The sequence below is a fragment of the Pogonomyrmex barbatus genome, unplaced genomic scaffold, assembly GCF_055798465.1.
Source record: "Pogonomyrmex barbatus isolate J1 unplaced genomic scaffold, ASM5579846v1 scaffold8, whole genome shotgun sequence".
Taxonomy (NCBI): Eukaryota; Metazoa; Arthropoda; class Insecta; order Hymenoptera; family Formicidae; genus Pogonomyrmex; species Pogonomyrmex barbatus.
In genome coordinates, this window is record NW_028297182.1 from 7,825,226 (window position 1) to 7,842,224 (window position 16,999).

At 34.1% G+C, this 16,999-nt stretch overlaps 1 protein-coding gene across 9 annotated transcripts in view; it reads right to left on the reverse strand.

Annotated features, from left to right (window-relative positions):
- Positions 1–16,999, reverse strand: part of LOC105432201 (UPF0489 protein C5orf22 homolog) — a 290,978-nt gene that overhangs the window by 257,178 nt on the left and 16,801 nt on the right. Inside the window, exon 4 of one of the 9 annotated variants that reach the window (XM_011646893.2) lies at positions 10,781–16,994. The exons of the other annotated variants lie outside the window; for them this stretch is intronic. Coding sequence (XP_011645195.1) covers positions 16,946–16,994 — 49 coding nt within the window. The 3' untranslated portion in view covers positions 10,781–16,945. Of the gene's footprint in view, positions 1–10,780; positions 16,995–16,999 lie in introns of those variants that run through there. 9 annotated transcript variants of the gene reach the window in all.

Sequence of the window (16,999 nt, forward strand, 5' to 3'; positions counted from 1 at the left end):
TTTCTCAAACGTATATTATGCTTTTTTTATTATTAACATATTACTTTGTAGATGACAAATTTTTAAATCAAATAAAAATTTTTTTCTTCTTTTGAAATGCAACAGCTTTCTCGATTATTTGCCGTATAGTTATTTATGAGCATAAATTAAATTTTATTTCATAAATTTCAAGCATTACATAATCCGGCGATATAAAATTTCTCTCGCAAGATAGAATAATGTTTCATTGAATACTAAACCATATTTTTCAGGTGCTAAATAAGTTATGTTATTGTTCGATTTATGAATATGATAGAGGAACCATTATAAAATAAACAAAAAATATAAAACAAAAAGAAAGAAAAACAGATACATACAAAATTCATTATATATTCTTGAATATAAAAGTATTATAAAGGTAACGTTACATGTGCATACATATACATATGCATATACATATACATATACATATATGCATATGTATATATATATATATATATATATATATATATATATATATGCAAATACATACAAACACAATTTATAAAAAATTTTTAATATACAATTTTTAATATACAAAAAAATGAAAACAAAAACTCTACAAATTGTAAATGCAAATCTTATTAAATTTTATTGATATCATTGAATGACCATATTTGGAGCAAGAAACGTCCAATTTCATTTATATATAGAAAACAAAAGTGCTCCTTCCTTCTATTCTTCGCTCGAAAAAAAAATAATAATAATATTGAGAAAAAGCGTAAAAGACACTCGAAACTTATACCTAGTCAATTATTTTCAAGTCTCAGTTCGAAAATATAGAATATACTCGATAATTATAATCGAGATAATTATAATCATAATCGAGAAAATAGACACATTGTTGCATCACAAAAATTTATAGTACAATAAATTTTCTTCTATGATTAAATTCTGTTTTTATTTTAATAGAAGGAAATAACTTTTTTTTAAAAAGACATGAAATAAATTTAATTTTATAAAATAATTTACTTATATTTAATAATTTTTAAAAAATGGAATATCAACAAAAATAAAGATTATACTATGCTTTTCTTAATCTCTATATAATATTTGTTTATTAAACACCATTGTATTTTTTAAAGGACTAAATGTGCGTAGCACAAAAACAGTATAACAATCGCCTGAATATTCATGTGGAAAACTGGAGAGTGAAGTAGCAACGATTCGTCCCACTCTGCGGAATTTCGCCCGAGTTCGCGAATTTGATTTTAAACAAAAAGAAAAGTACGTGCGGAACAGAGTGTGCGTTTTCGTGGAATGGACCGGATGATGAGGTCATTAAACCGCAATTAGGAGGCTTCGTCCTTTATTACGCGGGGCCTGATGATCGTCCGATACGTCCGAGTTGTCCCGTATGATTCACGTACCGCGAAACAAACAGGAAGCAATGTGTCGCAGACCGAAAGTTGGCGCCAACTTGGCGTAGATATCATCTCGATTCTCGTCTAAACTTCACATCCGCCTCTTGGAGTGTAATACACACGTCAGTAGTTATATGTTGCATCCGAGTAAAACGTCAGGAATTATTTATGTTCGAAAAACAGCGCGTGTAAAACGATGTCAATGCTGCCAGCTGTTATTTCTTGAGAGCAAAAATAAGTACAAAAATAAATACGTTAAGACACATAAAACACGGTGCATGAAATTGAAACGGTTTCTCTATGTTCTCTATGTTTTATATAATGTAAATGAAATTTGATAAATGTTATTTAAAGTAGCAAATTTCTTTGTTCTTAGTGCGAACAGGTGATATGATAGTAAAACATCAATGTCCCTAATATGGACATTGTCCCTAATATGGATATATTCAAGTACATCGTTAGAAAAAAATCATTACATTAATTATTAAGTATTATTTACTAGCAATTAGGGATATGCATCTCTTTACTTCATTAGCAAGGTTATTATAATTGTGATTTTATTATTTTTTAACACAATGTGATTAGAGAGGTTCAAAATGTCGAATTAAACTTCTTTTAAAAAATTTAACATAATTGCTGATTTCAAAATTTCTTAAAAATATTTTCAAAAATTAGAATAGTTTGCAAACAAAAATCATATAGCATAAAAATTATTACGCTTTATTATTTCACATTTTACACACCGGCATTTATCGCACGCTCATTAATTTTTGCGGTAAATCAAAAGCTCCGTTAATTAGTAGCGTAATGATGTACTTCCTAATTACACATGACCAATGTAAAGGCGGTTCAAGTCTTTCTCTCCATCCCCCAACTCTTCATTCGTTATCCACCTCTCACTCTTTCATCGTGGATCCATTATCATTATTAACATTAACACGAGCGTTTAACAACCGAGCCGCTTTCTATTGTCGTTTTTTTTAATGAGAACATTGCAAACTCACCACGGTAGCTTTAATGTCAGAAAAGCTGTGAAAGACGGTGACGGGGGAGAAAGGAGGAGCGAGAGAAAAGTATACGCTTGTTACAGATCTGAAAGCTTGCAAGTGAGAGAAAGAGAAATGTAAGAGATAAAAACAAAAAGTCCCACCGGCTTTGAACTGCCGGAAGAAAAGCGCTAAAAAGTGTCGGCATTTTTTCGAAGGGCGTGTTCACGTTGATGACGCAAGCGCACTTTTCATTGATACTTCCTTTTCTTATCTTAATGCCTTTTCAATCTTAATGCAGCTCATTTTTTTCGAATGTGCTGCTATTGAAAGATTGATATCAAAATTTGACAATGTCATCTCTTTTCGCAATATCATCATAAAATTATTACAAAGTAATCTAACTGAAAACTGAAAATATTTTTTTACGCATATTTTGTTAACCTTAGAATGCTATTATATTGCATTGCAGAGAAAAAATTTAATAATTTATTATATTTATCAAAATAAATATTTTATATCATTTTTATATACATTTTTACAGCTATATATACATGATTTATATTCACGCCTAAATTTATTATTACTATCTCTTTAATAATCAAAAGTTACATTTCATTAAAATATATATAAAAACAGAAAGATGGAGGAAGGGAAAGAGCTAGCTTTATAGAATCGTTTTTCTTTGACTTCACGCGTTTTAGTCGTTAAGGGAGGTTAGTTATACCGGTTATCGGTGCGAGTTCATGAACAAACGAAGACCGGTTCCGTTTCCATTGAACAGATTTTCAGCACGTCCGGAGACCGAGTTACGTATTGCGAAAAGGTACAGGCTTTGATAAAAATTCGTCGGTAACATATAGGTTCAATTGATGGCTAATTATACGAGCAAAACCTCTCGATTGATATATCTTATCATATTAAGCATATAAAATTTGCTAAAAATTTATGTGGCATATGTAACGTATTCAAATGTACGTAAAAAATCAAATTAATAGATCTTAATTATGGCAGAAATTATTTCTACCAAAAAGTGATTAAAATATAATACAATAAAATATTTACAGTATAATATAACAAAAAAGTAATTGAAATATAAAATAAAATCATCATAAATCCAAGTATCCAGAAGCATTTTTCAAATATTTGCAAATTATCTTTAGATCGATATTAGATCGATCTAAGCTTGCAACAAAACCTTCGTAGCGGAAGGTTCAAGTAGAAATAAGAAACTGCCTCGTCGAGAGAAATGTGCTTTTCTATAGGAATATCCAGCCATCGAGAGTTTAATCGATGACGTTACAGCGGGCAAGTTTGCCTCCAAACGGCGGACGTACGAATGAGCAACGAAAGCGAACACCTGGTATCGTATCAAATATCGCGGTCACGTATGCGGTCAAGTTTTTGACTGTTTGTCGTGTAATAGTGAAACTTACGATTATCGCCATCGCGCGGAACACCAGGAACGAGGGAGGAGCAGCCGCACTAATGGTCGGTATACACCGAATATCTGGACCAAAGACCGATCGACCGGCACGACCTTACGTCGGCCGGTCCGGCGAGAGCTCGTAAATTCAATTAGTCTGTGAATATCTACGGGACCATAGCGGGGGCAGCGCGATCTTCTTTCTTCGCTTCTCGTCCTTCTTCTCCTTTCAGTTTCGTTCCCCCCCCCCTCCCTCCCTCCCCCTCTGCCGGTCTCCTCACCACCTCTTTATCTCGACCGAGTGGGAATTCGCCCACTTTTGTTCTTTGTTCTGTGGCACTTCCTTTGGTCGCCTCCACCTCTACCGCGCCTTCTCCTCTTTTATTCCTACACTCGACTAGACGTCCACCCTTCATCCTCTGCGCTATCCATTCTTCATCGCAGTCCCGAGAAAAAAAAAAGGGAAGAAAAGAGTGGAATAATCATATCGCGCACTGTAGTAGAACATGCCACCTGAACCGCTCCAAGGAAATAAGAAGAAAAACTTAAAAAAAGTTGTCGATCGGACGGCTGGTAAATTAAATTATATGCAAAATACGTATATAGTATAATATATAATTACTCAGATTTGTTTTATATGGAAATGAATTATAAATATGGATCCAGGCTGGAATTTTATTTACTCGATTTTGCAACACATCGGAAAGTATTGTTGAAACTATTACGAGCATAAAGATTATCCGTCAAAACGACTGAAAACGACGTATTTCGCTATCTCGTTGGCAACGAAGCTGATAGTCCGTTGATTGAAGTCCGTTTGGGGCTGGAGATTGAATTATTAGAATTACTAGGGAGTAACATTCGCGCTAGGCAATTTCGATAATGCGAGGCCGGCAGCGAAGCACCGAAGCACCGTGATTTCTGAATGCGGGAGCCTGCCAGCTAAAAGAATGAGGAGGTTAAAGTGCCAAAGGAACACGGTACCGTAGCAAATAGCTAATTCGTACTCTGCGCGCGCGAGATCTCCTCTCGCCACACAGGTCGAACATACGTCTCGCCGAAGTGTTTCGACATCGAGAAATTCGTATCTATCTGCTCGTGCTCGTGCGACTCGCTTCGAAAGGACTTTCGGGTGCCGCTGTTAACATTCAACGACGTTTCTATCGCGGATGCGATCTAGCCGCGGGAGAAGCGCGGCCGAAGGCCGACGGAGACTCCCACGTCGAGAGGCCACCTTGTGAAACCCACAAGATGTTACGATACGGTTTGCTGCATCGCAGCTTCTGAATATGAGCATAACCCGATCGGACAATCGGTGGCAAATAAGAAAAAGAATTATAATGTATTAGTGGGCTCCCATATACACAGTACCTTCGGATAAACCGGTGTAAATATGTAGGTAACAGATGGCCCATCTAGATCACAGTCCGCGATTTTTTCGAAAATTTGTGAAAAAGGAGACCAAAAACGAAGAAAATAATGAATATAAAGAAAATCGAGAAAAGAATTGAGAAAAAGTTGAAATTACGAAGAATTCAAATTCACAAAAGATGTAAGCATTTTTAGTTAAACCTTGTGATGATAATATTAACAACATTATAAACTTATTATATAAGTTAACAATTTATTTAATTTATATTTAATTAATAAAAATATTTTGTATATCACAGAAAAGTATTATAATGTCTCTAATCACTTTAACAAATTATCTTAATAAATTTTACATGTTGGAAAACTAAAATTAATATATAATTATTAATTATAATTATTTATAAATGTTACTTTGTAAATCGATGAAGAATTATACACCACAGTTTTTTATTATCAATAAAAACACATTATCAATTTTACTGAAAAACACTATTGTTTCAATGTTGCAATTATCTCGAGTGACTCTGCGAATTGAAGATGTAGCCATCTTGAAACAAGTTTGCAAATTGACGTTTTATTTTGGCTACCGGCGGGCTGAGATAAAACGTGATGAGCAACCGATGGATACACAGTATACATTTGCTACTCAACACTTTGCATTGCGCCGCGCAGAAAACCTTTGAACTACGCGATGTAAGAACGATCAGCAATGTGTAGAAACAAGCTCGAGATGCTCCTTTGATGCGCGCGAGTTATCATTCATCACCCTGGCGAGAGGAATGATTTTCCGTCGGTGGCGATTTATCGATTGTGTTCTGCGATGATTACGCGTTAGCCAGAGGCTCGAGCACACGTTTACGAAATTAATTGAACTCCGTGTGTAATCACACAATTTCGTTAATCACAAGAGAAACCATAAAGGTGATCCATCAAAGCGTAATCTCTTCCATCTTTCGAAAGAAACATCGTAATTAAAGATTGAAAGTAGACTCCGTATGGAAACACACGTGCTATCTCCAGCGACAAGTTTCGCAAAATAAACAGGTCTCTCATAACAGATGGATAAATAAGCTTCGATCGATAAACAGCTTTGCTGCAACGATAGATATTTGCAATCGGACGTGTTTTCTACTATTTTTTCAAAATTTATTAATCTTTAAATTTCAAATATATCTGATATATATATATATATATATATATATATATATATATATATATATATATCTCTGATATCATTTCGTTCGCGTATCTCCGTACTATTTTGCATGCAACAGACAGTTCTACAATTGCGGAAGAAATGTATGTCGAGAGAAGCAAAACACGGTTGTCGCATTAAATCGCATCCTTTTAGCGGCGCATTAAAAATACACCGGCCATTAATGCTTCTCCTCGCTGTCCTCTGAATGATAACACCTCCGCCGCCGTGAGCGCCGGCATATAATTATCGTCCATGCGCACGGGCCCATTTTCATAATTGAACATTTTTACGCGAGGCCGTGGAGGGGAGGGATAGAAAAAAAGATCGGAATGTATAATAAAGCTCCTTGCATTAAACCCACTCGCGCGGCTATTCCCGCGCCATTCGTGGCTCGAGTTATCTGCATATTGCAACAAGCGTATCATTTAGCTACCTACGCCAAGAATTTTGCGGCTTACATCGCCATGCTTACATCGCCGACTTACATGCGCGAACCTCATTTTATACGACTTCCTGTTGTTACCGTCGATGTTATATTTTCATTACTATCCTTCCATATGGATGATAATCATCCCAGATCTCCTATCGACAAAGATCATTGATATCTTTCGATATAACAAAAAAAATTGAATTTGCAACATGGTATCGTCGTAAAATGCAATTATGTTTCAGGTCGGATTGACCCTTACATGTGATTGTGATATTTGATAATAATACTTGTTTCATCAAAAAGATATAAAATAGATACAAATAAAGATTACTGCAAATTTCTGAAAAAAAAAAATAAAAGAAAATAAAGATAGAATAAAATAAAATAAAGATTTCTGCAAATTTTACAACGTCCACATGCAGAAAAGTTTTATTTTACTAAAATCTAAAAATATGATGCGTGCAGTAAAATAATCATGTGTCATAATTCAAAAGTCCGGGAAACCGTTTATCTCGATTACATCCAATCCTACATAATGTAATTCCGCGTAAACTGAAAACTTATCTCGAATAAGTTATCTTGAATCACGAAGGAAACGATAAAAATGCCGATAACAACAAAACGATGAAGCGGTAAATGCTTATCGCAATACGCGTCGCCCACGCATTTCCTAATTGGTCGGTCTCGCTGAAAGGAGAGGACGATTTAACGACAAGAAACAAGTCGCGTGAGCGCGAGGAAATCAAAAGCGTTGTACTCCACACACACACACACACACACACACACACACACACACACACACACACACACACACACACACACACACACACACACACACACACAGGGCCGCTCCCCCGTGCGGGTAAAATTTTGCGGGAGTGATAAAATAACCGCGCCCCGTAAAGGAGAGTAAATCGCGCCGGCACGTTTCTTCTCCGACGATACGAATCTGCCATTTTCTCATGAGGCAGACAACACATCTCTCCGCACTCGCGGACTCCACCCACGAAACCCTCGGTGTACGTAATACCAATTGCGAAATTCCACGGCGGTCTTACGTAACGCGCGGTGTCTCGGTGTTCGCGCCATTGTTCTCGTCGCGCCCCATTGTCGCGGCCCGTACGAAGCGGCGGCGTAGGTAAATGAAGAGATCCGCATCACGCGCGCGGTTTCTCGTGCCACAACGTTGCCATAGAGTGCAAACGCATTTACACGTGGCCGCTTGTAAATATACTCGTCCCACAAGCTCCTAAGCTCTCGCGACGATTAATGTCGTCTGTGTGTTACACGTGTTTCGTAAACCGTCTCTCGTAAATGGGACAAGCCGCGCCGGGCCATACCTCTCGTCGCACCTCCGTGCAAATTAAATCAACGTGCCCATTAAAACAAAGTTTATGGCAAATGTTTAGAAAGTAGCCGCGCGGAATATACAGAATATACGCGACGCGCGTTGACGAAACGCGTGGCGTTATTAACGCTTTAAAATTATTGCACGTCTCGCGCGGAAAACTTGTACCATTTGTCGAGGTTTTTTGACAAATACATTAAAATATTTGATACTTTTAAAATTTTCTAGAATTCGACTTTTGAAATTTGAAAAAGAAATTATTGATATCAAACTTTTATAATAGAGAGTATTAGCAACTATTGCTAACATTTACAATAGACAGATATTGTCTAGATAGATATATTGTCTAATAGTATTGATCTATTATTAATTTTGACAACTTTCTTTTCCCCAAAAATGCCATCATTTGAAATAAATCATTTTCAACAAATCGACAGTCAATTTTTCAATTATCGTACAATGTTTCTAAACTACCCTTCTACAAAATTTAATATACTTTTTTCAGTTTTAGAAATTGATAGTTTTATGATTTATTCCATTTTCATATCTTTATATAATAATATCAATGTAGATTCCTCAAGTAGCAGGAAAAGACGATTATTTCCCATCTTGTGACTTTCTCGCAGTCGCACAATTTCTCACTTTCGTCTCGAAGCAAAAAAGGTCGAGGATACCAAGCGAGACAGAAAACCGATCAAGTGCAATAATGCTCGTGTTTTAATTCCAACGGTGCAGCCAGTGCGGCGTAAGTGAATTTTAAAATGTCCGTGCCTTATATATCTGCATTTACTGCGCAGTAAAACGGCACGTCGAGCCTCTAATAGTGCGCGTTCGCCGACTGAAGTTCTGAGCGCGGGAACACCGCTATAGCACCGGCATTTAGGGTTGCGCTAGCAATCTGAAGTACCCCAATCAGGCTATATAGGATATCTATTAAAAAATATTAGAGCTACTGGCGCTCTTCGATAAATTGCCGTTTCCCGGAGCGCTCTTCCGCGCGTCATATTCCCTCCGTGTCTTCTACACTTTATGACAACTGGCTATGTCGTGCACGATGTCCTTGCAATGATGCTTGCACAAGAAAATTTTACCGTTTCCCGCATCGTTAAAAAGTTATGACATCCCGTGAGTGAAATCATCTGATTGCAAGCTTGAGTGTCAATACGAAGCACAGAACGCTTCCCCACATTTTGAGAATAATTTTAAATAATTATTTTAAAGATATTTTTTTCATAATACACATAAAATTTCTTAGTGAGATTTCAAATAAAATTTCTGCTACAAGAAAAAAATCATTTTCATTCATCACAGATCTTTACAAAATTTAATAAAAGATTCTAAAATGGATATCATTATTAATTAACTACATGGCACAAAATTTGTTCTATTATATATATAAGAAATATTCATTTCCTAAATATTTATTTATAAAAAAAATTTAAACTGTCCAAAATTAGACAACTGAAGATATGATGTTGAAAAAAGAATTACATTTGAGAAGATACATCGATAAAATTATTTACAAAATATGATATCGCATATGATTAAAGTTAAATAATGACGAGAAAGAACAAAATCATTTTGTAGAGTTTATAACACGACATGCAATATTTCTTCGAAATTGCATGAAATAAGAATATATGCGACATAATCGATGTAATTAATGAGAAAATTAAGTACAGTCTGTATACTACAATAATTGCAAGTGTCATTAGAAATTTCGTCTCATATCTAGGAAAAAACGATACTATATTTTATAACTATAAAACAGTTCTAAAATATTTTTTTTAAGTTTAATGTAGCGAACGCTCAATTAGCTAATTAAAGCGGCTCTACGGTTCTGCTTAAAATCTGCAATGTTATAGTTTTTCTACAAAATTACAGGCTTCCTTGGCAATTCACTCTTATACGTTATCTGCATCTCACTGGAATGTACTATAACGTAGCTATAAAATACCATCGAGCATACACGAGATATTATCTTAATATATATTTTTCCATTTTTAATATTCCATTAAACAAGCCATGTGATTTGTTTGCTACCTGCAAGAAGTTGCGCCACAATTATACGTTCTACTCTGCCACATTTTAATATATAATCTTTATTTAACATGCTTTCAATAGCAATTTCATATGGACATTTAAGTATTTCTCATTGAATAGAACTAAAGAAACAAAGAGGTAGGCAAAAAAAATAGATCATAGCTTGGAGTACGAATTTGCAAAAACATTACAATTAGAAAATTGCACTAATGCGCTTAAGCTAAAAGCACTTACATTTTTAAATTATAGGAAGATTACTGCCTTCAAAACTCAAGTAACTATCTCCAACGGGTAATTTTTCGTACAGTTGGACGAATATAAGGGACCGTATGCGTAATTTTCAGATAATGACCCTTGAAGACAATGTATATTCCCTCTAATCATCTAATTTCGAGATGTTCTGTTGAAATTTTGCGTCCCTCTGAGAATGACCAATATAATTGGCGGATTCGTAGACGAGGAGGAATGAACTCTGAAATGCGCAGACCTACCCGATAGTTTAATGAAATATGCATAATTGTGCATTTCGCATAACATTAAGTCTCTCTCTTCGGTCGCGCTTCAAAATTCGCCAGCGGCCGGATTTTTATCTCGTATTCTTTTTTTTTTTTTTTTTTTTTCATTTTCGACACAGCGTTTAACGATCGCCGGTGCGACGATGCGATCATCCGATATATCAGAAAATAGAGAGCTGTCAGGCAGGTGTACGACGCAAAGGATATCATAATCGGAGATCTTTGTGTGTCTTATCGTTGTTGATGCCGCAACCACGGTCATCAGACCGAGACAAGCGACGGTTCGCCCGGTCGCTGTATCTTGTTCCAACATTAATAGACAATGAATAGAACGCGAAAAGGCGGTGTGTTCCGACGAATATAAACGAAAAAAGTATCATCACAATTAATCTTGTATTTTATATGTGGTAATGAATTCAAGAGACTATCGTCTGCGAAGATCTCATACCAGATTTATTCTGTCGACACCGCCACTGCGCTGATTAGAGATCTAACAGGAGAATAAGCCGTAAATAGATCGATAATGTCAGATTTTTTAATATTTGTCAGTACTAACAAAGCAAAATGCAAGGAAAAAAGCAATGAATGAACTTCTCGTAAATATAAAGAGTTTAAAAGATTTGATAACTTTTTCTTTATTATCATTTTTATATATCATGTTTTTTAATAAATGCATTGACAGATGAGATACCAATTCTATTACTTGCATATTCGTCATATATTATTTGCATAATGTATAGTTTAACAATTATATTTAAATAAATTGCGTAAAACAGTTAAATTTAAGTACTGTTAAAATCTCATATTTTGTACAAAAATATGATATGAAATGGACAATAAAATAATGCTTGCTTTAAGAAATATAGGTACAATTTAAAAAAAAATCTGAAAGAAAATAAAGAATAAAAAGATAATATCATATTGCCTTGGAATTTTATATTAAAAGACCGACATAAAAAAATTCTACTTTATATTAAAATATATGTGAATATGTACTAGTTAAAGAATAAAGATTAGTTGATATGGTAAGACGCGTTCTGAACAGAAAAAAGATTGAAAATCAGAAAGGAATGAAGATGTGTTGAAGGTGTGTGAACCTAGTTTAAAAAATGAGGGAGGAAGTCATAACTCTGATACACGATGGATTCTCCTAGTCGATATCAGTCGTATTTGTATCCGGTACACAGAAAAATAAAAGAATGTTGATCACGTGGCCAAGAATTTATCTGGTCAATGCCATTGTGCCATCGCATTCACCGGATTCACGACACTTCCGGTCAGTATTCCGTTTATCGTTTAATTAGGGACCAAACACTTAGGTATGCCAGGTTATTCCCTTTGTATTATAAGGGAACAACTGCGTATAGTTTCTCTTTTTCCTTTTTGTGAGCCGTGCGATTTGTTCAACGATCGCGATGACTGTCAGGATTCTTGAAAAATATTGTTTCCTTGAGACTTTCCCATTCTCTTTAGTAAAAAAATAGATTTCTTTATCAACATTAATTGAAGATCCTTTCTTTAAAAATTACAAATCAATAAATAATGGAAATTAAATGCTATATTATATTATTACATAGACTATCGCTAATAACAATACACACTTTTAACATACTTTTCAAAAAAATTTTTTAATTTTTATTTTTATTTTGCATAAAAATTGGAAATATTTTCAATGAATATTTAATGAATTTAATTTAATGCATGAATCATCGAACAAACAGCTACATCACTTCCATTTATATGAAACACGATATTCTACTTGCATCGATAAGAATGACGAATGCTCTATCTCTACGGGAAATCTCCCGAAGATAATTGGCAGACGAAAACATTTAATCGAGATGCTTTAATTGCTGGGTTCTCCCCAGATTAACCGTCTTATTCATTTTCGCTTTTTTTTTTACCATCGTGAACCTTTTCTTCATTTCTGTACTTGGTAGCGGTCTTTGGTCTTAATTACTTTTGCAGTCGCTTAATTGCGATTAAAGAACGTGCCCGACAGTAACAGCATTCTTAAAAACGAGATAATTGAAACATTCTCTTTCATTACGCATAATTGTAGCCATCTTTAATTAATTTGCAGTTTCAGCGAAGAATAGCCCTTATTACCACAGATTCCTTTTTGTAATTTTTTCATCTCGGTGAACATTCACATTATTAATTCATTTTATATCTAGCAAATTTTAACTCGTTATTATTTTTTTAGTTTAATCATTTAAAATAATGATTATTATTTTAGATGATTAAATTATTTTTATATTATAAATTACATTTGCTTATTCAAATAATATACATATCAAATAATATACATATCAAATTTATATTTATTATTTTATTATTTTATACAAAAACTGTGTGCATAATAAATAATAAATTTATAAATTTCTGTTTTATGATACTGTAATCAATGCAAATTAAGCTTTTAACATTAACATTAAAGAGCTAATTCAGTTTTGTCACTTGACCTTTGCAGGTAAAGTTAAACAAACATGCTGAGAATTTAACCGTATCGATTGATCCGTTAATTCTTAGAAGCGTTGATTGTCTCGAACATCACGTAGAAGCTGCAGAGTAAAGTCAGTCTTAATAAATTACGTATCGCTCGCCCTCTTATGATGTTAAAAGTCAACTTCGATTGTTTCCGATATCTATTCAAAGCGCATTTGCAATCATTGTCAGCAAATAAGACGTAACCTTTATTAAATATGTATATACAGCTGCTTTTCTATTTAATAAAAATTAACGCCGATTCGATATAAAAATTGTCCTGCATTTTTCTTGACAAATTAATATTAACACAGTAATATAAACAGTAGAAAATAAACAATAAAATAAAATATAATATAAGCGAAGCTGAATTACTTTATAAGTTGCAATATATGTTTTAAAAGAGAGAGAAAGAAAGAGAGAGAGAGAGAGAGGGTATAATTATCAAATTAATCTTTTATATCTTTCAGATATTTCCAATTTCTTTTTTTAAGGAAAGAAATGATTTATCTGATAGCAAGTCGCTAAATTTTTCTATTAATATTCATCATTACTGTAATTATATTAAACAAGACACAAACAAATAACCATAAAAGTTTAGTTTTTTTTTTAGTTTTTTAAAATAAAAAAGATAGTCTACTTTGCGGATCAACCATGTATGCCACTCCGTTTCTTATGGCGTGCATGAAAGTATTCTCATGTATTAATTGATATGTTCGCATGGGTCACGCTTATATACGATTCTCGTGATATTACACATGCGTGACAGAAATGATTTTCTTATTAATTCTTCACGTGTAATTTAATTTTAAAAACGTGTATTATATCAAATAAAACTGTTTAAATGACTCTGAGTATGAATAACTTTTAAATGTACATACGACAATGGCAAATGTGTTAAATAAATCATTCTCTACTGCCTCCATGTTCATTTAATTTAAATAGATATAAGTTATTACATACTAATAATTGTTAAAACTGTGACATTTCTAATGAGAAATATAAAATCGACAGGTAGATTATTCATTAACACATTAGATTATTCATTTTTTCGTAATCTCCATACATTATCGACCGATCTTTAGCTGTTATTTTTTTAATAATTAATATCAACAGATAACATTTAATGTCTATAGAAAACGATTGACGACGTTCAATGTTTGAATTATTAATCTTAATACTATACATGACCTGCTTTCATCCAAGAATCGATAAAGATCAGCAACCGTTACTTTCACCCAAATTTCAGAGTGACGTCTGTCCACAACGATATTCTGAATGTTTAATTATACTTATTCAACATCATCTGTCGATTAGCAAGATGTCATATGGACAGCACCATTCGCTCAAAGCAAGGCGCCACTTGTAATTTTGTTATTTAGGGCAATGTATGTTAATTTATCACTTTGATAAATACATACTGATTAAGCAAGGATATTACGGTTTGTATAATTATATCAGAGTCTTCCAACATTTCATAGCTTTGCTGATTCATAAATTAAAAGTTTACGAATCAATATTATTACAAATTTTCACACATTTTGTCAATTTTCCGATATCTGTAATTAATATGATTTTAATTTTGTCTTGTCTTACTTTGTTGCAATTAAGTTTCGATATAACTCAAGTGTTCTATATTTAATTGATTGAAGATATATTTCAATAAATATCGTTCATTGGAAGAGTGTAATTTTTGACTTTAGATTATCAATATATGTAATTTTTTCTGAAGCTCACAATGAAACATCAAAACTGAATAATTTTTCTGAGAAAAACTCGAAATATAGCCTACTTATCTTTTGGTCAGAGCAGGAGGAGAGAGAGAGAGAGAGAGAGAGAGAGAAGAATATACGTATCTTTTTTCTATTTTATTTCTAATGACTTTTCAAAACAAGCTTTACGTGCTAAAACGGCTTATCCATATTTGGTGTATTGTTTTTATTGTTTTCTATTCGCTATCAACTCGAACTATAAGACGAGAACGAATAGTACCGATCGGTTGAAAATTTAAAAAAGTTAAGTGTCGTCATGACTTGTAATCCGTAGAGATAAAAAATAATTTCAACGATCCCATTATTCTTTTTTTAAAGTTGAGCTTTCTCAGCTTCATTTGCTAAAATAAACAAAATATCCCGTTGAACGTAATTATTATCGGAAAAAAATTTTTATTTAAATGCATTTCTTATTTCGTGATTAGTCACTAGTACATATGCCGAAATAATTACGCGTATTCAATTCGAAAGTCACGGTGTTTGTGCACAGACATAATACGTATACACTCCATTACGTCTTCCCGGAACTTTAACGCGGACAGTATTATGCGCTTAGAGAAACTCGAGTGGCAAAGCGGAATGGCGATCAATTACCGCGAATTTTCCTTAATTAATTGCACGCCAAGCCGGACCATCGCGTGCTCGCGTGCTCGCTTGCGATAAATACCGGGCGCTCCGCGAAAGGCCAGAGTCGATTCGTCACCGTCGCCCAATCGAGAATCACGCAGGTGGTCTTACGCTCGATCACATCGAGTCTAAGAGCGGAAAAACCACGTTTCTCCCAGTACGGCGGAAAAGGCTAATGCGCTCAAGAAATAAATCCCGTATTCACATAAACAGTTATACGGTCCGACATCGGTCATGCGGGAAAAAGCAGTTGCGATAAAGAAAAGTTAATACAAAGTACGGCAATAGAGTAACAACGTTTGTGATTTTTGTTCTCGGAGAGTAGTTAACGATGATCATATCCTTAGGGGATCATCGAGCAAAGAGTCAGAAAGCTGCAGTCATTATATATAAATAGTATAAGAAAGACGAATGAGCGAGAAGATTTTATAGTTTTAGAATACAAAAAGCTATATTAAAGCTAAACGATTACATCAAATCATTTCCCTATAATTTGATTTTATAATATAAAATTGCATTAGTAAAACAATTATGACATAAAATTATAAATATACAAACAGATAAATATAGATGTTATAATTACACATTGAAAAAAATACATATTTTATGAATAATTTTTTCAAACTGTTTTCTCAGAAAAGTTTAATTAATTTTTAAATGATATAAAATTATTTTACTGCGATAAAAAAATGTGACATTTTAAGACTATAATTGGTATAAGTATTTTATATAGAGTAAATTAATCCGCGTAAATATTTTATTTTTACAAAAATATAATTTTTGCTTAAAAAAAAAAAAGAAACTTTAAATCTCACATATTTCTAAATATTTACAAGTTCTATCATCCATCCAAAAAATGCAATAGAATGGCTGTTCTTCCACATAATTTAGTCTAGTCTCTACTGATAATACAGCGACAATGACAAATCTGCTGCCTATCTTATTACCAGTGGTACCAGGGAGAAGAATGGCAACATGCAGAGGATACCGAACCGGTAAGCAAAGAATAATTTATTCTCGCGAAACGCAGTTCACGGGGTTAATCGAATACTCGTGTCGTGGACGATTTAGCATCCCGGTGCTAACCGCCAGACGTTTAGTTCCTCGAGAATCGTCCTTCTCTCCGCGCAATATGTACGCGAACGCAGGTATATACGGCCAAGCCAACGTGGTGAGTAAACCACGCGATCGCATCCGCCTACGAGATAAGGCGGATTGTTTGTCAAAGCCTTGCCGATTCGTCTTGCCGTGCCAACTTCAACAGACGTATATTGTCGCCTCGCCCACGTGCATATGAACGAGATTTTCTCTCTCTACACCGTGTGTCATCGCTTGCCTCCTCAAGGATGCATTTATTTATTCAGTACCGCTGTAGTCCAGCTGTAGTTGAAATGCGAAGAAAGTGTACCCTGCA